Raw genomic sequence first — 21748 nt, 5'->3', positions numbered from 1 at the left:
TTGTGCACGTGGGTAAAGTGTTCTAAAAATGTCAATTAGATCCGACTGGTTGATTGTATTGTTCAGTTCTATAATCTTGCTGAATTTCTGGCTACAAGTTCGGTCGGATACTGAGGTAGGTGTACTCAAATTTTCAGCTATAACTGTGGATTTATTTTGCTTTTCAGTTCTGTAAGTTTTTGATACATGTATTATGAAGCTCTGTTGTTAGATGCGTACATATTTAGGATTGTTATGTCTTCTTGGTGAACTGACTCCCTCTTTATCTCTGATAATTTTCTTTGCTCTTAAGTCTTATTTTGTATGATATTAATATAGCCAATTTTCTTTTGATTATGTTTTTATTTCTCTTGCTTATATATATAGCAATAGTAGTAATGGCTTATAAGGTATGTATACTCAGTATTTTGAAGAACTGCCAGATTGTTTCCATAGCCACTGCCCCCCTTACCAACACCTGTTATGGGTTTTTTGTTTGTTTTTGTTTTTTAGGCATCCTACTAAGTTTGAAGTCGTATCTCATTTTTTTTTTTATAAGTGTAGCTATTTATTTATTTATTTTTAAAAATTTGTTATTTATTTGTTATTTATTTTTGGCTGTGTTGGGTCTTCGTTTCTGTGCGAGGGCTTTCTCTAGTTGTGGCAAGTGGGGGCCACTCTTCATCGCGATGCGTGGGCCTCTCACTATCGCGGCCTCTCTTGTTGTGGAGCACAGGCTCCAGACGCGCAGGCTCAGTAGTTGTGGCTCACGGGCCTAGTTGCTCCGCGGCATGTGGGATCTTCCCAGACCAGGGCTCGAACCCGTGTCCCCTGCATTGGCAGGCAGATTCTCAACCACTGCGCCACCAGGGAAGCCCCGTATCTCATTATTTTGATTTGCATTTACCTAATGACAAATGATGTTGATCAGTTTTTCACATACATATTGGCCATTTGTATATCTTCTTTGGAGAAATGTTTATTCAAATCTTTCCTTCATTGTTTAACTGGGTTATTTGTCTTAACAATATTTAGTCTTCCAGTTGATGAACATGTGATGTCTTTTTGTTTAGATTTTTAAAAAATGTCTCTCAACAAGGTTTTGTAGTTTTCAGTATACAAGTATTATACTTCTGTTTTATATAATTTGAATTTATAAATTTAATTTCAAGTATTATTTTATACATTTTATGTTATTTTAAGTAGGACTGTTTTCTTAATTTTATTCTTGGATTGTTTATTGCTAGTGTATAGAAAACCAATTGATTTTGTATCCCACAACCCTGCTGAACTTATTTATTAGTTCTATTTTAGTGGATCCTTTGGGATTTTCTATATATGAGATCATTGTCATCTGCAAACTTTTATTTCTTCCTTTCCAATATGCCTTTCATTTCATTTTCTTGCCTGATTTCCTGAGTAAAATGTTAAGTAGAAATAGTGAGAGCAGACATCCACAGCCTTGTCTTGTGCCTGATCTTAGGGGGGAAAACATTCAGTCTTCCACCATTAAATATGATGTTAGCTCTGGGCTTTTGTAGATGCACTTTATCAGGTTGAGGAAACTCCCATCTATTTGTTTGATGAGAATTTTTATCATTAAAGGGTACTGGATTTCATCAAATGCTTTTTTGTGTGTCTGTTCAGATGACTGAGTTTTTTGTTTTTATTCTATAAATATGATGTATTACATTAATTGATTTTCAGATGTTAAACCAATTTTGCACTCTGGGATAAACCGTACTCAATTATGGTGTATAATACCATCTATATGTTGTTGTACTTGGTTTACTAATATTTTCTTGAGGATTTTTGTGTCTATTTATAATCTCTGTCTTTTAGTGAGTTTAAGTCATGCTGTCTTAACATAACAACTGATATTGGTTGATCTACCATTTTATTATTTGCTATCTTTTTAAAAAATTCTGCATTCTTTTGAGTTAAGATTTTTCAAAACTCTTAATTTATTGTGTATTTGACTAAATCTCTTTGTACAGTTTTAGTAGTTGTTCTAGGTATTACAATATAGATGCCTAGTCTATTTATAGTCACTGTTTTACCCCTTCAAGTGAACCTTAGAAACTTTACCACCATATTAAATCTCTTTATCCTCCCCCATTTATGTTGTAGTTGTCTTACATATTAAAACTGCCTACACTGAAAACCCCATCAGACAGTGTCATTTTTTTCAACCATCAAACATATTTTAAAGAATTTAATAGGAGAGTAGTCCATTATATTTGCCCAGATCTTGTTGTTGCCTTTATTCATTCCTAACCTTCCAAGTTTCTTTTGGTCTTAAGAACTTTCTTAGCAGTTATTTTAGAGCAAGTCTGCTGTCAATGATTTCTCTTAGTTTTCCTTTATCTGAGAATACTTAGTTCACCTCCATTTCTGAGGGTTACTTTCACTAGATAGAGAAATCTGGATTAATAGTTTTCTTTAGCACTTTAAGAATGCTATTTCATTTCTTCTAGCTTGCACAGTTTTTGATGAGAAATCTATAATCATTCACATCATGCCCTTATAAGTAGTGTCATTTTTCTCTGGCTGCTCACAATATTTATGTCTTTATTTTTCAGCAGTTTGATTATGATATATGTCTGGGCAGGGATTTCTTTGCGTTTTATCTTGTTTAAGATTTGCTAAGCTTTTTCAATTTGTAGGTTTCACCGAATTTGGGAACATTTCAGCTATTATTTCTACAAGTATTTTTTCTGCAACATTTTTCTGTTCTATAACTCGAATGACACAGTTTTAGATCTTTGGGTATTGTCTCACAAGTCCCTGAGAATTAGTTAATTTTTCCAATCTCTATTCTTCAGATTGGATAATCTCCATTGAACTATCTTTGAAGTTGACTAACTCTTTATCTCTGTTCTCCTATTGAATCCATCCAGTGAGGTTTTATTTCTGTTAGTGTATTCAGCTCTTAAATTTCTATTTTGTTCTCTTTATATCTTCTGTATTTTGCTAAGAGTTCCTATCTTTCCATGCATTTCAAGAGAATTCACCCTTACTTGTTAGTTAGAACACTTCAGTAATAGCTCCTTTAAAGTTTTTGTCATATAATTCCAACATCTGGGTCATCTAGGAGATGGCATTTGCTTATAGTCTTTTCCCTTACAAGTTAAGATTCTTCCAGGTTCTTTGTATGCCATGTAATGTTGGACATTTCCAATATTATATTAGACTCCTGTTTAAATCCTATGGAGAATTCTTGATATTCTTGTTTTAGCAGGCTATCAGCCTGGTTGTGTCCAAGCTGCAAGTTCTGACAAGCCTTCTGTGGGTCGTGGTTCCAACATCAGTTTAGTTTTCAAAGACTATGCAGTGCTATTCAGATTTGGTCCATGTGTGTACCATGTTTGCAACTTGAGCTATGATCTGTCCTATGTATAGTTCAGTTCTCAAAGTCTGTATATGCTAGGAAAGTCCATTTTTATTCCTTATTTGCTAAAAATTTGAGTGGGTGCTGAATTTTATCAAATACTTTTTCTGCATTTATTGAGTTCATTATATATTGTTTCTGCTGATTCTCACTTATAATGGTTTATTTCTTTGTATGTTTGATGATTTCTGACTGTAAATTCATATTTGGTTGATCTTATCTTTGGTAATTCGGAAAGCTTAACTTGGGGAAACTTTGTTTCAGGTGCTCTAGCCTGCTGTAGGGATCTCAGCTTAATACAAAAATCTCAGGTTCATAGTTCCTTCCTGCAGTAGACCTAAAGTAATGGGTGTACCTTGGTCTTCATGCTTGCTTCTGCTTCCCATTCTAGTTTCAGCTCATGTATTTGTATGTATATGGTTTTACGTTTATTAGGGTAGGCTGGTAAGACATTTCTGTTATTTCCTATAAATGCACAATTCATTAACAAGTATTTTATCTAGGCGCTAAATAACTGTTTTGTGCCGAAAGAGCCCCACTATTTGGAAATAATTAAACTTTTTATCTGTATTCTTTTGCCAATTACCTCTAACAGTCTAAGGTAAGTCTAAAGGTAATCGATGTAAGACTCCAGTAGACCATTCCTGTCTTATATATTTCTGCCTGATATATTTCTTTCCATTTGTTTTTAAACTACCCAAATTAATCATTATTAGTATTATTCTAAAAAGTCAATGGTAACTTAAATGAATGTCTTGGTTCACCATTCTTTCTGATATTCACGTTCCTTTTGTTTGGTTTCATTTTCTTCTTCCTGACATGTACCCTTTAGTAATTTCTTAAATCAGTTTGAAATGATTTTAACTTCACCATTATTTATGAGTGATTGTTCAGGTGGGTATATAATTCCAGGCCAACTGTTACTTTCTCTTGGCATTTAAAGATTTTAGTCCATTGTCTTCTAATATTACCATTCAAAAATCTGTTGTCAGCCTAATGGTCACTCCTTTCTAGGTAATTTGTCTTTTCTCTGTGGAAGCTTTTAAGATCTTATTTTTATCTTTGGTGTCCTCCAATTTTGCTTCATAAGATATATCTAGATGTAGGTTTATATTAACTTACGTGGTTGGAACCTTGCTTTCTAAGGCTGAGAAATTCCTTTCATAATGGATTACTTTTTTTTTGGCCACACCACATGGTATGTGGGATCTTAGTTCCCTGACCAGGGATCGAACCCATGCTCCCTGCCATGGAAGCACGGAGTTTTAACCACTGGACAGCCAGGTAAGTCCCTGGATTACTTTTTTATAGTTTCAAATTGAGCTCATTTTAGTAGGCTTATTTTTCAACCCCCCAAAATTCACAGACAAAATTTTTTGTGTTCATTAACTGTTTATTCAGTAGAGTCCCAATTCCTTAACATGGTAACAAGGTTCTAAGTAATGTGGCTCCTGTTTACCTTTTCTTGCTAAACCACCCCTTCCTCCTTGTACCTTAAATTGCCAATTCCCAGAACAGGCCAACCTCTTTCATATCATACAATCTACCTTTCATTACACTGTTCCCTCAGCCTAAGAAGCTCTCTTCCTGCCTTACAAAACCCCTCCCTGCTCCTAGCTCTCAGAATTTATCAGATTGATGATGAACTAAATTACATCTTTTATGAAGTCTTTCCTACTTCTTCTGTCAGGCAGGCAGGAATGAATACACCCTATAAAAAGTTCTCTCATAACATCGAAAACCTTACTGCATTTGTCTATGTGTTTCAAAAGAGCATTTCATCCTTTTCTGTCTCCCTTTCCTCCTACCATCTGCCATCTGGTCACCAGGTTTGGTCAATTCTACCACAGAAGTGTCTCAGATCCAGCCATGCCAAAGATACCAAGCTACCTACATGAAATCACCCAGATTATTTCAAAAGCTTTCTGTCAGTTACTTGTACTACTTCAGCTTTCTGTTCATTCAACAAGTAATTATTAAGAATCCATCTACTCTCATCTGGTCATTCTGCTAGGCCCTGAGATGACAAAAAATAATAATGCACTGGCCATGCCCATAAATAAACTGGAATTCCAGTAGCATGAGATAAGCACTATAGCAGGGGTTAGTAAAAGGATGCCACAGAAGAAAGACCTAACCTGGTCTTGGGAGGCTGAAGAGAAAGTAAACAGAGAAGGTTTCCAGGAGGAAATGAGGCCTAAAGTATGTGCAGAATGTAGAAGAATGTGTTTCAACAAAGGGACACACACACAAGGGAAAGACAAAGGCTCAGAGCTAGGAAGCTAAGAAAGGGAACACAAAGCCGTTTAATTCTTAAAATCTACAGCCCTTCCATATTACTATTAAAGTTAGTAAATATGGATATCTAATATTTTGCCAGAAGATAAGTCTGAATTCCTCTTCAGCACAGCAACTTGGGCCCTTAAAAATCTTGCCCTGTCTCTCTTAACACTTCCCTTCCTATACAAACACATGCTCCTTCTTGATATAATTTGCTTTGCCAGGACCATTCCAACTCATACGGTAATATAACACATGCGGGGTTTGACACGAGTACTCACCTGTAAGATGGGCGCCGTGCTAGGATCCCGTGGGTTTTCTGTGAGGAGCCTATGCTGTCAGATGAGTCCTGAGACTCTTCACTTTCTGATAAAGATGATACCTGAAAAACAGAACTGGTTTTACTATGATGAACAAAGCAGGTAGAAAAAGAATTAAATTTAATTTTTACTTTCAGAAAAAATGATCTGTCTTCTGCCACCCAAATTCCTTTGTCATTAAATCTAAGGTCTAAAAGAAAGAAATAAAAGGAAAAGGAAAAGAGAAAGTTTATTTCAGGAGCCCAAACTAAAGGAACATACAACACAGCAGGCTCAGAACAAAGAAGAAAGTCTATCCCCCAAATAAAGCAATACGACTTCACTAGAGTTGTAAAGATCAGTCTCTATACTGATGCACATTATTCAAAGTTTTTTTTTTTATCATTAATGCTATCTGATTTGGATTTCGGACATGCTAACTTTGAAATGTTATCAGATATCCAACCAATATTTAATTATTAGATAATGAAATTGAGGAGACTGCTGAATATACAAGCCTGTGAGTCAGGGAAGGGGTCTGGGCTAGACATATATTGGAAGTCACAGCTCTTTAGATAGTCCTTAAAGCCACAAGACTCAGTGAGCTCAATAAGGCGATAAATATAGGACAAAACCCAGGGACACTCTAGCAGTAAGAGGTTGGAAAGAACGGGAGGAACCAGCAAATGAGACCAAGAACAAGCCACCATGAGTAATATTAAATGAGCGAGGTGTCCTTGGAAAACTAGTGAAGACAGTGTATTGAGGAGAAAAGAATAATCAACCATGTCAAATTCTGCTATCAGGTAAAGTAAAACAAGGACTGAGAACAAGCATTAAATTTGGTAAAGTGGAGGTCACTGTCAAGGGCAGTTACAAACACATGCAACTTAAATATCTGTAATAATTAGCTGTATCTCACTTCACAGTTGAATGAGTTAATACATGTAAAGCACTTAGTGCATGGCACAGCGCAAGCACACAGTAAATGTTAACTCTTATTAATAATAAACCTATTAAAACTAGTTAATACAATAACCATATGCAAGGTTTAAGTTATAATATCTTACAATTGAGGAAACAAGTTATTTTCAATTTTTAAAATGTTTTAAATTTCTCAGCATTTTTCTGAAGTTGCATTGTGACACCTGACTTCATCTTTATTAAAAAAAAATAAACAAAACAGGCTTCTAGAACGGACATAAATTCTCTACATTACTTACTCTCTACAGAAGGCCTTCCCCTAAACTATTTAGACTTAGATCTTAAATTCCAGAGAAGCTTGTTTTACATTCTATAGTCTCCTTCAAGAACAAGTTCTAGTGTACTTCTACTTTTTTGTATCTTAAATCTTTATCTTTAGATAGGAAAGAAAGAACGGATCACAATCTGTAATAATTAAGAAATAATCACAGTAACAAATAATAAAGTAATAATTAAGGAAGATCTGTCACTTCTATATTTCCTCATGCACCACAGATATGCCATTTCTAATCTAAATAGTAGCTGTTTTCCCTGTCTGTCCCTAAATTTACTCCAAAGCCTCCCACTGAACTCAAGTAAGAAAATAATTTCTAAAACTAAGAGATTCCTTATAACTAAGATCAAGTATTTCTCTTTAATGACAGCACTAATAAGAGTAAAATCGTCATATAAAAACTCAAAAATCCATGCAGCAGTCACCTTTCATATAGGAAAAAAACCAAAAACAAAGACAAAAACAAAAAACACATAAAGATGCAGCTCTAGAGCTGACAACACTGCCAGACACTGTATACATTCAAGAGGAAAAAATGAGTTATACAGCTTTTCTTCCAGGATAGCTGCTTCTAAAAATGAGAGATGACCAAAGGCATTCTGAGACTCACAGGAGCCAGAAGATAAAATAGGGAGAAAGAGTAAAAAGAAAAGGAACCCAGGATGGCCTTTTCCTTCCTACTGTTGTCAGGTGTAAATATGAAGGTAGACAGATATAAATAAGAACTTTACTATGAGAGAACTTCTTTTATTTGATCACCATAAAGCATAAGGTAGGTACTTTCTTAGTTTGCTAAAACGCTCACATCATCACCCTTTCTTCAGAATTCTCTTTTTCATGAAGGATACCACTAGGATAAAAAGGTGCTTTCCCTTCAGAAAAATCTTTCATTTCCTTAAATTCTAAGCAATAACTTCTTCCCAAAATTGCCTTATGTTTTTACCGGGTAGTATATACATGAAACTAGAAGTTCTAAAACTTTTCTATTTGCCTCGTTTGTTCTAAAATCTAATTTCTAAGACAACTTTATTATCTTGTTTTATAATATTATAACTATAGCAACTTCAGTGTGTCCAGAGACTCAGGGTTCAAAAGTCCCCTCTCTCAACCACTAAGTCTTTGAATTTCTGTACCGTTTGCACGTGTGGTGGGTGAATTACAGAAGACTGAGCTGTCTGGATGACCCCCTGAACCTGTACTTGCTCTCCAGGAAGAGGTACAATTGTCACTGGCGCAGATCCTCTTAATGACATCTAAGAACAAATAAAAATTCAATTAACATAATATAATTATACCTGTGCACGTAAGAAAGCTGAGTTCTTAATACTGGAAAATACATTTCAGAGCTTATTATATTTAACCACATCTATTAATCACATATTAGGTATCTTCTGTGGGCAGGAGACTGCATTAGGGGGTTGAGAGTACAAACAAACAATAAGAGCTATAATATAAGCAGAAAAGTAGACAGCACTGTACTGTGGGAGCAAAGAAAGGGTGCTCCTTCAGCTAGGTCTTGAAAGATATACAATTCCCTGAAGGTGTGCTTGGGGGATAGGGTTGGAAGGTATTTGAGGCAGAGGAACTGATTGTGTAAAAACATGGTGGCTCTTCAGAACATGTCATTCTGAAGATATCTGGTTAAAAACCAATTAAGAAATCAAGAATCAAAAAGTGAGAGAAATACCAACTTTGGGCAGTACCTTCAAAGAAAAATAAGTTATAATTTCATGATTCAATTATTTACTTGAAATATTTTATTTCTGTGGAAAGTAGATGGGGTTTCATGGAAATACCACAATAAAATGCTAAACCAAGAAAAGCCCACCTGTCATCCTTCAAGACTCAGCTCAGGTTCTACCTATTCCAAGAAGCTTTCCCCAGATATTTTCAGATCTCTCACCTTCCTCTAGACTATCCTGGTTCATACCATTCATCTCGGGCTTAAATCACAAAATAAAATCCAAGGCTGCTTCTCAAGTCCTGAAAATCACCTTTTTGACTCTTTTCTCTGTTTGCATCAGGCCCCCAAAACAATGCCTTATTCCGTTTCATTGAAGGTTCTTTACCCTTTCCCAAGACTGGATTAAATTCCAGTCTCATTATCTCCCAAATGCCCAGGTCAGGAAATATGTATATAAAACTTTATCCAAATATCAGAAAGGAAATGTAAAAAACCAGTACCTTTTAAAATCACACCTCCCCAAAATAAAATTCTTAGGAATAAACCTGACCAAGGAGGTGAAAGACTTATACGCCGAGAACTATAAAACATTAATAAAGGAAACTGAAGATGATTCAAAGAAATGGAAAGATATCCCATGCTCTCGGATTGGAAGAATTAATTTGTTAAAATGGCCATACGACCAAAAGCAATCTAATTTAATGCGACCCCTATCAAATTACCCATGACATTTTTCACAGAACTAGAACAAATAATCCTAAAATTCATATGGAACCATAAAAGACCCAGAATTGCCAAAGCAATCCTGAAGAAAAAGAACAAAGCAGGAGGCATAACGCTCCCAGGCTTCAGACAATACTACAAAGCTACAGTAATCAAGAGTGTGGTATTGGCACAAAGTCAGCCATATGGAACAATGGAACAGAACAGAGAGCCCAGAAATAAACCCACACACCTATGATCAATTAATCTTTGACAAAAGGGACTTCCCTGGTGGTCCAGTGGTTAAGACTCCATGCTCCCAAAGCAGGAGGCCTGGGTTCGATCCCTGGTCAGGGAACTAGATACCGAGTACGGCAACTAAAGATCCTGCATGTGGCAACAAAGATCCCCCGCAGCTAAGACCTGGCACAGGACTTCCCTGGTGGCACAGTGGTTAAGAATCCTCCTGCCAATGCAGGGGACATGGGTTTGAGCCCTGGTCTGGGAAGATCCCACATGCTGTGGAGCAACTAAGCCCGTGCACCACAACTACTGAAGCCCACGCGCCTAGAGCCTGTGCTGTGCAACAAGAGAAGCCACCACAGTGAGAAGCCCACGCACCTCAACGAAGAGTAGCCCCCGCTCGCTGCAACTAGAGGAAGCCTACACGCAGCAACGAAGACCCAACACAGCCATAAATAAATAAATAAATAAATTTATTAAAAAAAAAAAAGACCTGGCGCAGCCAAATAAATAAATATTAAAAAGAAAAATCTTTGACAAGGGAGGCAAGAATATACAAGGGGGAAGACAGTCTCTTCAGCAAGTAGTGCTAGGAAGGCTGGACAGCCACATATAAATCAATGAAGTTAGAACACACCCTCTCACCATACACAAAAATAAACTCAAAATGGCTTAAAGACTTAAACATAACACATGACATGGTAAAACTCCATGAGAACATAGGCAAAACATTCTCTGATATAAACTGTACCAGTTTTCTTAGGTCAGTCTCCCAAGGCAATAAAAATAAAAACAAAAATAAACAAATGGGACCTAATCAAACTTACAAGCTTTTGCACAGCAAAGGAAACCATAAACAAAATGAAAAGACTATTTGCAAATGATGTGACTGACAAAGGTTTACTTTCCAAAATATATAAACAGCTCATACAACTGAAGAGCAAAAAAAAACCAACCTAATAAAAAATGGACAGAAGACCTAAATACACATTTCTCCAAAGAAGAAACACAGATGGCCAATAGGCACATGAAAAGATGCTCAACATCGGTAAGTATTAGAGACATGCAAATCAAAACTACAATGAAGGGGAATTCCCTGGCCGCCCAGTGGTTAGGACTCTGTGCTTCCACTGCAGGGGACATGGGTTTGATCCCTGGCTGGGGAACTAAGATCCCACATGCCACATGGTGTGGCCAAAAAAAACCTACAATGAGGTAGCAGCTCACACCAGTCAGAATGGCCATCATTTAAAAGTCTACAAATAACAAATGCTGGAGAGGGTGTGGAGAAAACGGAACCCTCCCTACACTGTTGATGGGAATGTAAGTTGGTGCAGCCACTGTGGAAAACAATATGGAGGTTCCTCAAAACTAAAAAATAGAATTAGCATATGGTTCTGCAATCCCACTCCTGGGCATATATCCAGACAAAACTTTAATTCAAAAAGATACGTGCACCCCCTATGTTCATAGCAGCACTATTCACAATAGCCAAGACATGGAAAGAACCTAAATGTCCATTGACAGATGAATGGGTAAAGATGTGGTACATATAGACAATGGAATACTACTCAGCCATAAAAAAGAACAAAATAATGCCATTTGCAGCAACATGGATGCAAATGGATTATCATACTAAGTGAAGTAAATCAGAAAGAGAAAGACAAATACCATATGATGTCGCTTATATGTGGAAATATGACACAAATGAACCTATGAAACAGAAACAGAATCGCAAACAGAGAGAACAGACTGGTGGCTGCCAAGGGGAGGGGTTTGGGGGAGGGATGGAGTGGGAGGTTGTGGTTAGCAGATGTAAGCTTTTCTATATAGAATGGATAAACAACAAGGTACCACAGTACAGCACAGAGAACTATATTCAATATCCTATGCTAAACCATAATGGAAAAGAATATATATAAAAAAAGAATGTATATATATGTGTAACTGAATCACTTGGCTGTACAGCAGTAATTAACACAACACTGTAAATCAACTATACTTCAATTTAAAAAAACAAAACAAAACTAATAACAAAACAAACCAACCTTTATCCAGGTACTGAAAACTGCAGACTTTCAGCACAAACAACTCCATTCAACCTCCCTCACACACACTGAGACATGACCAAACTCTACCACAGCTTCTATCAGTTCAAGGTTGAGTCCCTAGGATGACCCAGCCTCCTTAAAATGCCTCCTAGAGAAAGCTCAATGCTGCCAAAATAATTAACTGTTCTAGCCAAAACCTGACTATAGGTCTTTGGCCTCACTTTTCTTAGAGCACTTACTTTAGAAAACTTGCAGTTGTCAATCTCTGACCCTTGAGATAAACAAATCTTGTACAACCCAGAAATGTCTTTCTCAAGGACCTGGGAGTCATCCCTTTGAAATGTAATCATCAAGAGGATAGGGCCTTTGTCCACCAGTCTCTGTTGGAGGATGGGAGCCTAAATCTGATAAGCACCAATTAGCAAGTGGACACAAATGGCTGAATCACAGTGACCAACCTCTCCACCTAACATCTTCAGTACTTTTCCTTTAGCACACTCCAGCATTTTAAAAGGGACCCACCTTTTGTTTCAGCAGAGTTGAGCTCAATTTATGCTGGAGTCTCTCTTCCCTACTGCACTAGTCTGAATGAAATCTATCTTGCTGCCTTTAACAGGTGTCTGGCTCTGTTTCTCACTGACAGTATCCCAATATGGGGATACAGAAATTAGTGAGTAAAAATAAACAGGATTCATGAATCTGAAGAGTCCAGCTCTAGAGTCATCATTACACTCAGAGGTCCCTTTACTTTTCAGACCCTAACTAAAGCCAATCACTCAAATAATGAGGAGAGCTTGTGAGGGGGTTAATTTACATTCTAAAAGGATAAAAGCAATCATTCCTCCAGAGTTTCTGGCAGTCCTTGTGATTTTGTGCAGACTGAGGATCTGGCAGGCAGAAAAGGAAAAACGGCACCAGATTTTGTTTTAGCTAGTAGTCATCACTTCCCCTTATTATCACTGTTCTAACCTCACAAAATGCTCATCACTCAGGGTCCCAAAGCCTGGTGTCTTCCCACTGCCACTCTCAAATGTGATCATCTAAATCCTGAGATCTTTCTCAAAGAAGAAAAAGAGGGACCTGCTGTTCCCCACCCCCCAATTTTAATCTGCGGTTGAAACACAGATGATTGCCTCCACCTGTTACTTTTCAGTGCTGTCTGAGCCTTCTGCAATGATAGAAATGTTCTAAATCTGCACTATCCAATATAGTAGTCAGTATCAAGCATTTGAAATGTGGCTAGTATGACTGAAAGACTGATTTTTAATTTTGTTTAACTGTAAGTAATTCAAATTAAAATTGAAATATCCACTTGTGGCTGCCATATTGAACAGCGCAGTTCGAGATCTTAGAGCTGTAGAACGTGCTACTACACTATGGCACCAACCTCAGAACCCCTCTTAGGAGATGTTAGAAGAAGTAGAAAAGGATTTTTTCTGGAGCTGCTCTGATTAAACTGGGAGCTGTAGGACTAAGGCCCCCTGATTGCCTCTCACTCCACAGGGTAGCTGAGCTCACTCTTATTCAAGTGACTGGGCAAAAATTAGCATTCTCTTTAGCTCCCTAATTAGGGGCTCCCTGGACCATAAACACTTGGGTGAGGGAGGGTGGGGAGTTAGTAGAGTGGCATGGGAAAAGAAACCTCTATTTAACAGAGTTTGAATCCAAAGTCTTCTAACTCCAGAAAGGCACACAGATTTTGGAGTCAGACAGGCTTGGGCTGATTTTTAGCTTAAGGCAATCATTTGCTGCTCTGTGACGCTAAACAAATTAACTTCCCAGGACCTCAGTTTCCTCCTTTGTAAATAGAACTAATAATATCTTTTTCAGAGTTACAGTGAAGATTAAAAAATAAGTTAAAAACAAAAGGGGTGTTAAAAAAATTGTGGATATAAAGCAGAAACGAGAGAAGGACGTGCTCTCACTCTCTCTTGCGAGAACACCAAAATCACAACTAGCTAGCTGCTGGACAATCATCGATAGGAAAACACTGGAACTCACCAAAAAAGATACCCCACATCCAAAGACAAAGGAGAAGCCACAATGAGACGGTAGGAGGGGCGCAATCAGAGTAAAATCAAATCCCATAACTGGTGGGTGGGGGACTCACAGACTGGCAAACACTTACACCACAGAAGTCCACCCTCTGGAGTGAAGGTTCTGAGCCCCACGTCAGGCTTCCCAACCTGGGAGTCCGGCAATGGGAGGAGGAATTCACAGAGAATCAGACTTTGAAGCCTAGTGGGAATTGACTGCAGGACTTCAACAGGACTGGGGGAAACAGAGACCCCACTCTTGGAGGGCACACACAAAATAGTGTGCGCATCGGGACCCAGGGGAAGGAGCAGTGACCCCAGGGGAGACTGAACCAGACCTACCTGCTAGTGTTGGAAGGTCTCCTGCAGAGGCGGGGGGTGGCTCTGTTTCACCGTGGGGACAAGGACACTGGCAGCAGAAGTTCTGGGAAGTACTCCTTGGCGTGAGCCCTCCCAGAGTCTGTTATTAGCCCCACCAAAGAGCCCAGGTAGGCTCCAGTGTTGGGTTGCCTCAGGCAAAACAACCAACAGGGAGGGACTCCAGCCCCACCCATCAACATTCAAGTGGATTAAAGTTTTACTGAGCTCTGACAACCACAGCAACAGTCAGCTCTACCCACCACCAGATCATCCCATCAAGCCTCTTAGATAGCCTCAACCACCAGAGGGCAGACAGCAGAAGCAAGAAAAACTATAATCCTGCAGCCTGTGGAACAAAAACCACATGCACAGAAAGACAAGATGAAAAGGCAGAGGGCTATATACCAGATGAAGGAACAAGATAAAACCCCAGAAAAACAACTAAATGAAGTGGAGATAGGCAACCTTCCAGAAAAAGAATTCAGAATAATGATAGTGAAGATGATCCAGGACCTCGGAATAAGAATGGAGGCAAAGATCGAGAAGATGCAAGAAATGTTTAACAAAGACCTAGAAGAATTAAAGAACAAACAGAGATGAACAATACAATAACTGAAATGAAAACTACACTAGAAGGAATCAATAGCAGAATAACTGAGGCAGAAGAACAGATAAGTGACCTGGAAGACAGAATGGTGGAATTCACTGCTGTGGAACAGACTAAAGAAAAAAGAATGAAAAGAAATGAAGACAGCCTAAGAGACCTCTGGGACAACATTAAACGCAACAACATTCACATTATAGGGGTCCCAGAAGGAGAGGAGAGAAAGAAAGGACCAGAGAAAATATTTGAAGAGATTATAGTCGAAAACTTCCCTAACATGGGAAAGGAAATAGCCACCCAAGTCCAGGAAGCACAGTGAGTCCCATACAGGATAAACCCAAGGAGAAACACACCGAGACACATAGTAATCAAATTGGCAAAAATTAAAGATAAAGAAAAATTATTGAAAGCAGCAAGGGAAAAATGACAAATAACATACAAGGGAACTCCCATAAGGTTAACAGCTGATTTCTCAGCAGAAACTCTACAAGCCAGAAGGGAGTGGCATGATATACTTAAAGTGATGAAAGGGAAGAACCTACAACCAAGATTACTCTACCCGGCAAGGATCTCATTCAGATTTGATGGAGAAATCAAAAGCTTTACAGACAAGCAAAAGCTAAAAGAATTCAGCACCACCAAACTAGCTCTACAACAAATGCTAAATAAAGGAACTTCTCTAAGTGGGAAAAACAAGAGAGGAAAACGACCTACAAAAACAAACCCAAAACAATTAAGAAAATGGTCATAGGAACATACATATCGATAATTACCTTAAACGTGAATGGATTAAATGCTCCAACCAATAGACACAGGCTTGCTGAATGGATACAAAAACAAGACCGATATATATGCTGTCTATAAGAGACCCACTTCAAACCTGGGGACACATACAGACTGAAAGTGAGGGGATGGAAAAAGATATTCCATGCAAATGGAAATCAAAAGAAAGCTGGAGTAGCTATACTCATATCAGATAAAATAGACTTTAAAATAGAGAATGTTACAAGAGACAAGGAAGGACAGTACATAATGATCAAGGGATCAATCCAAAAAGAAGATATAACAATTATAAATATATATGCATCCAACATAGGAGCACCTCAATACATAAGGCAACTGCTAACAGCTATAAAAGAGGAAATTGACAGTAACACAATAATAGTGGGGGTCTTTAACACCTCACTTACACCAATGGACAGATCATCCAAAATGAAAATAAATAAGGAAACAGAAGCTTTAAATGACACAATGGACCAGATAGATTTAATTGATATTTATAGGACATTCCATCCAAAAACAGCAGATTACACGTTCTTCTCAAGTGCGCACGGAACATTCTCCAGGACAGATCACATCTTGGGTCACAAATCAAGCCTCAGTAAATTTAAGAAAATTGAAATCATATCAAGCATCTTTTCTGACCACAACACTATGAGATTAGAAATGAATTACAGGGAAAAAAACGTAAAAAACACAAACACATGGAGGCTACACAATACGTTACTAAATAACAAAGAGATCACTGAAAAAATCAAAGAGGAAATCAAAAAATACCTAGAGACAAATGACAATGAAAACACGACAATCCAAAACCTATGGGATGCAGCAAAAGCAGTTCTAAGAGGGAAGTTTATAGCTATACAAGCCTACCTAAAGAAACAAGAAAAATCTCAACTAAACAATCTAACCTTACACCTAAAGGAACTAGAGAAAGAAGAACGAACAAAACCCAATGTTAGCAGAAGGAAAGAAATCATAAAGATCAGAGCGGAAATAAATGAAATAGAAACAAAGAAAACAATAGCAAAGATCAATAAATCTAAAAGCTGGTCCTCTGAGAAGATAAAACAAAATTGATAAGCCATTAGCCAGACTCATCAAGAAGAAGAGGGAGAGGACTCAAATCAATAAAATTAGAAACGAAAAAGGAGAAGTTACAACAGACACCACAGAAATACAAAGCATCCTAAGGGACTACTACAAGCAACTCTATGCCAATAAAATGGACAACCTGGAAGAAATGGACAAATTCTTAGAAAGGTATAACCTTCCAAGACTGAACCAGGAAGAAACAGAAAATATGAACAGACCAATCACAAGTAATGAAATTGAAACTGTGATTAAAAATCTTCCAGCAAACAAAAGTCCAGGACCAGATGGCTTCACAGGTGAATTCTATCAAACATTTAGAGAAGAGCTAACACCCATCCTTCTCAAACTCTTCCAAAAAATTGCAGAGGAAGGAACACTCCCAAACTCGTTCTATGAGGCCACCATCACCCTGATACCAAAACCAGACAAAGATACTACAAAAAAAGAAAATTACAGACCAATATCACTGATGAATATAGATGCAAAACTCCTCAACAAAATACTAGCAAACAGTATCCAACAACACATTAAAAGGATCATACACCACGATCAAGTGGGATTTATCCCAGGGATGCAAGGATTCTTCAATATACGCAAATCAATTAATGTGGTACACTATATTAACAAATTGAAGAATAAAAACCATATGATCATCTCAATAGATGCAGAAAAAGCTTTTGACAAAATTCAACACCCATTTATGATAAAAGCTCTCCAGAAAGTGGGCATAGAGGGAACCTACCTCAACATAATAAAGGCCATATACGACAAACCCACAGCAAACATCATTCTCAATGGTGAAAAACTAGAAGCATTTCCTCTAAGATCAGGAACGAGACAAGGATGTCCACTCTCACCACTATTATTCAACATAGTTTTGGAAGTCCTAGCCACGGCAATCAGAGAAGAAAAAGAAATAAAAGGAATCCAAATCGGAAAAGAAGAAGTAAAACTGTCACTGTTTGCAGATGACATGATATTATACATAGAGAATCCTAAAGATGCCACCAGAAAACTACTAGAGCTAATCAATGAATTTGGTAAAGTTGCAGGATACAAAATTAATGCACAGAAATCTCTTGCACTCCTATACACAAATGATGAAAAATCTGAAAGAGAAATTAAGGAAACACTCCCATTTACCATTGCAACAAAAAGAATAAAATATCTAGGAATAAACCTACCTAGGGAGACAAAAGACCTGTATGCAGAAAACTATAAGACACTGATGAAAGAAATTAAAGATGATACCAACAGGTGGAGAGATATACCATGTTCTTGGATTGAAAGAATCCATATTGTGAAAATGACTATAGTACCCAAAGCAATGTGCAGATTCAATGCCATCCCTATCAAATTACCAATGGCATTTTTTACCGAACTAGAACAAATCGTCTTAAAATTTGTATGGAGACACAAAAGACCCCGAATAGCCAAATCAGTCCTGAGGGAAAAAAACGAAGCTGGAGGAATCAGACTCCCTGACTTCAGACTATACTACAAAGCTACAGTAATCAAGACAATATGGTACTGGCACAAAAACAGAAACATAGATCAATGGAACAAGATAGAAAGTCCAGAGATAAACCCATGCACCTATGGTCAACTAATCTATGACAAAGGAGGGAAAGATATACAATGGAGAAAAGACAGTCTCTTCAATAAGTGGTGCTGGGAAAACTGGACAGCTACATGTAAAAGAATGAAATTAGAATGCTCCCTAACACCATACACAAAAATAAACTCAAAATGGATTCGAGACCTAAATGTAAGACTGGACACTGTAAAACTCTTAGAGGAAAACATAGGAAGAACACTCTTTGACATTAATCACAGCAAGATCTTTTTTGATCCACCTCCTAGAGTAATAGAAATAAAAACAAAAATAAGCAAATGGGACCTAATGAAACGTCAAAGCTTTTGCACACCAAAGGAAACCATAAACAAGATGAAAATACAACCCTCAGAATGGGAGAAAATATTTGCAAATGAATCAACGGACAAAGGATTAATCTCCAAAATATATAAACAGCTCATTCAGCTCAATATTTAAGAAACAAACAACCCAATCCAAAAATGGGCAGAAGACCTAAATAGACATTTCTCCAAAGAAAACATACAGATGGCCAAGAAGCACATGAAAAGATGCGCAACATCACTAATTATTAGAGAAATGCAAATCAAAACTACAATGAGGTATCACCTCACACCAGTTAGAATGGGCATCATCTACAAACAACAAATGCTGGAGAGGGTGTGGAGAAAAGGGAACCCTCTTGCACTGTTGGTGGGAATGTAAATTGATACAGCCACTATGGAGAACAGTATGGAGGCTCCTTAAAAAACTAAAAATAGAATTACCATATGATCCAGCAATCCCACTACTGGGCGTATACCCAGAGAAAACCATAATTCAAAAAGACACATGCACCCCAGTGTTCATTGCAGCACTATTTACAATAGCCAGGTCATGGAAGCAACCTAAATGCCCATCGACAGACAAATGGATAAAGAAGATGTGGTACATATATACAATGGAATATTACTCAGCCATAAAAAGGAATGAAATTGAGTCATTTGCTGAGACGTGGATGGATCTAGAGACTGCCATACAGAGTGAAGTAAGTCAGAAAGAGAAAAACAAATATCGTATATTAACGCATGTATGTGGAACCTAGAAAAATGGTACAGATGAGCTGGTTTGCAGGGCAGAAGTTGAGACACAGATGTAGAGAAGAGACATATGGACACCAAGGGGGGAAAACTGCGGTGGGGTGGGGATGGTGGTGTGCTGAATTGGGCGATTGGGATTGACATGTATACACTGATGTGTGTATAAAATTGATGACTAATAAGAACCTGCAGTATAAACAAAGAAACAAACAAAACAACTAATACTAAACTTTCATTGGGTTATTTGTATGGAAATATGTTAATATAAATGTTTCAGACATTACGTGAAATTTCTAAAAATCTTATATGTTCTGGTATAATGTTATAAGTCATAATTCTAGTTATTACTTTAAAATGTGTAGCTCAGAAATAACTAAATTTCCTTGTCAACTGCATTATTATGAACTTTCATCAAATCTTTAACCGTGGTCATTTTTAAGTCTTTTGTCATTTACAGACAGTTCTGGGTGTACTCTGATGCTTTTGCAAATATGTTCCTATAAAAGGGTTTCATCTTCAAGGAATTCATGGAAAAGACTCTGACAAGTACAGGTTTCTGGTAACTGACTGTACTGCTGAACTGAATGAATAAGCATTTTCAGAACTCTAATGAAAAACTGATGAACTCATAAAAGTGCTAACAAAAGATCAAGATGAAAAAAAAAATTAATTACATGGGACTGAGTGAACTGATGAGGATGATTATAATTTTTGTGACTTTGTTTGAATTAAAAAAAAAAATCCCGCAAGGACTCAGAGGCAAAGAATATACAAATCAATTTTCACTGCAAAGTAAAGGAGCTGTTACAGTGGAGGATTACTGGACTGTATGTCAATATTATGACATAGTATGAGTGTGCTTCGTGTTTGGTAATTGCAATCATTGTTGCTTTTGTTGTGGTCATCCATTTACAATGCTTGGTGTCAGTCTATTTATCTCTTGTAAAAATAAAATACAGTGTGTGTGTGTGTGTGAAAATAAATAAATAAATAAATTTTAAAAAAGCAGAAACAAACGCAGCATTGTAAAGCAATTATACTCCAATAAAGGTGTTAAAAAATAAATAAATAAAATCATAATAACATTAAAAAAATAAAAAAACTAAAAAAAAACAAAATTGTGTACACACACACAATAAATAACAACTTAGAAAATTTAAACACTGAAGGTCATTTGATAATATTAAGGAATAATTTTTTTAGGTGTGATAATAGTATTGTAGTTATGTTCTTTAAAGGAGTTCTTATATTTTAGAGATACATACTGAAGTACTGAAGGCTTAAATGATATCTAGAATTTGCTTCAATATAATCCAGTTAGTGGTGGGTTAGGGGGGACAAGGAGCCGTGAGTTAATAATTGCTGAAACAGGGTGATGGGAACCATGATGGCTTAACCTAATAATCTCTTCTTCTGAATATGTTTGAAATTTTCTGTATTAAGTATTTTGAAAAGTACAATACTGAACACAACAGCGGCTGGTCCTGTGTCGCTCCAGAGCCCAGTGCTCTTTCCAAGACATCTTATCCCTCCTGGTACCACTGACTTTTAAAACCTCTCACACTCTGTATGTTCTCAATTTGCTTCCCACACAACAAGTTTATTTGTTTTGCCTTTTCATTTCAAGGAAAAAGGAAGAACAGACTGTTCTGACATTTGGAATAACGATTTTTTGCTTACTTCAGTATCAACTATGGCAAACCCTTAAGCCCCGGGTATCCTGCGCAGTTATTAATGGACTGGAGCCGTTATTTCAAAATACAAAGGAAAAATAAAATGAACCAGAGCTGTACATCTTTTAGTTTATTATTTAATGTAAAGATAATTTAACTGTAATTTTGTGGTTTTAATTTTTTTCCCCCATAGTTAAGCCTATGCTGTACTTGCGCCGAAATGTCACTACTTCCTAGGTCTCAAAAGATTCAAATGATCCTTGGACAGAGAGGATTTATACATGGTAAACTGACCAAAGTAAAGAATTCATACTCAACAGCGTGCTTTCAGGAAAATGTATCTCCTATACTATTATTTACTTCTTATTTTTCTTTAAAGTATATATCTGCTTTTGTAAACTCAAATATACTTAAAAAGAAAACCTTATTTCACTATGATAAATAGAAACTAGTATCACCTGCTGTAAGTATATGGTAACTATAAAAATAAATATAATGAAAACAATGTTGTTACTAAATATCATATTTTTAACTTAAAAACAGGGTAAAATCTTAGATGCTTCATATTTCTTGACACTTCTCTGTCCTCTGCTTCTTATATTCTAAAGACTCTATAGATTCTAAATCACCAAGCCAAAAT

The 21748-nt window shown here is 37.0% G+C and overlaps 1 protein-coding gene and 1 non-coding gene across 11 annotated transcripts in view; one reads left to right on the top strand and one right to left on the bottom strand.

Annotated features, from left to right (window-relative positions):
* Window positions 1-21748, bottom strand: part of ATF1 (activating transcription factor 1) — a 61417-nt gene that overhangs the window by 13275 nt on the left and 26394 nt on the right. For 7 of the 10 annotated variants that reach the window (XR_009505367.1, XM_059935888.1, XM_059935887.1 and 4 more), the window contains exons 3-4: window positions 8341-8460; window positions 5932-6032 (exon numbers count right to left, since the gene is read on the bottom strand). Coding sequence is in view for 9 of the 10 variants with exons in the window: in XM_059935888.1 (XP_059791871.1) it covers window positions 5932-6032; window positions 8341-8460 (221 nt within the window). In the remaining variant the exon portion in view is untranslated. Of the gene's footprint in view, window positions 1-5931; window positions 6033-8340; window positions 8461-14265; window positions 14384-21748 lie in introns of those variants that run through there. The other 3 variants (XM_059935895.1, XM_059935891.1, XM_059935893.1) reach the window with 2 other exon arrangements.
* Window positions 9879-9951, top strand: TRNAW-CCA (transfer RNA tryptophan (anticodon CCA)). The gene has a single exon. It is a non-coding gene; the product is annotated as a tRNA-Trp (tRNA).

The sequence above is a fragment of the Balaenoptera ricei genome, chromosome 10, assembly GCF_028023285.1.
Source record: "Balaenoptera ricei isolate mBalRic1 chromosome 10, mBalRic1.hap2, whole genome shotgun sequence".
Taxonomy (NCBI): Eukaryota; Metazoa; Chordata; class Mammalia; order Artiodactyla; family Balaenopteridae; genus Balaenoptera; species Balaenoptera ricei.
This window is presented reverse-complemented; position numbering and strand designations above follow the sequence as displayed.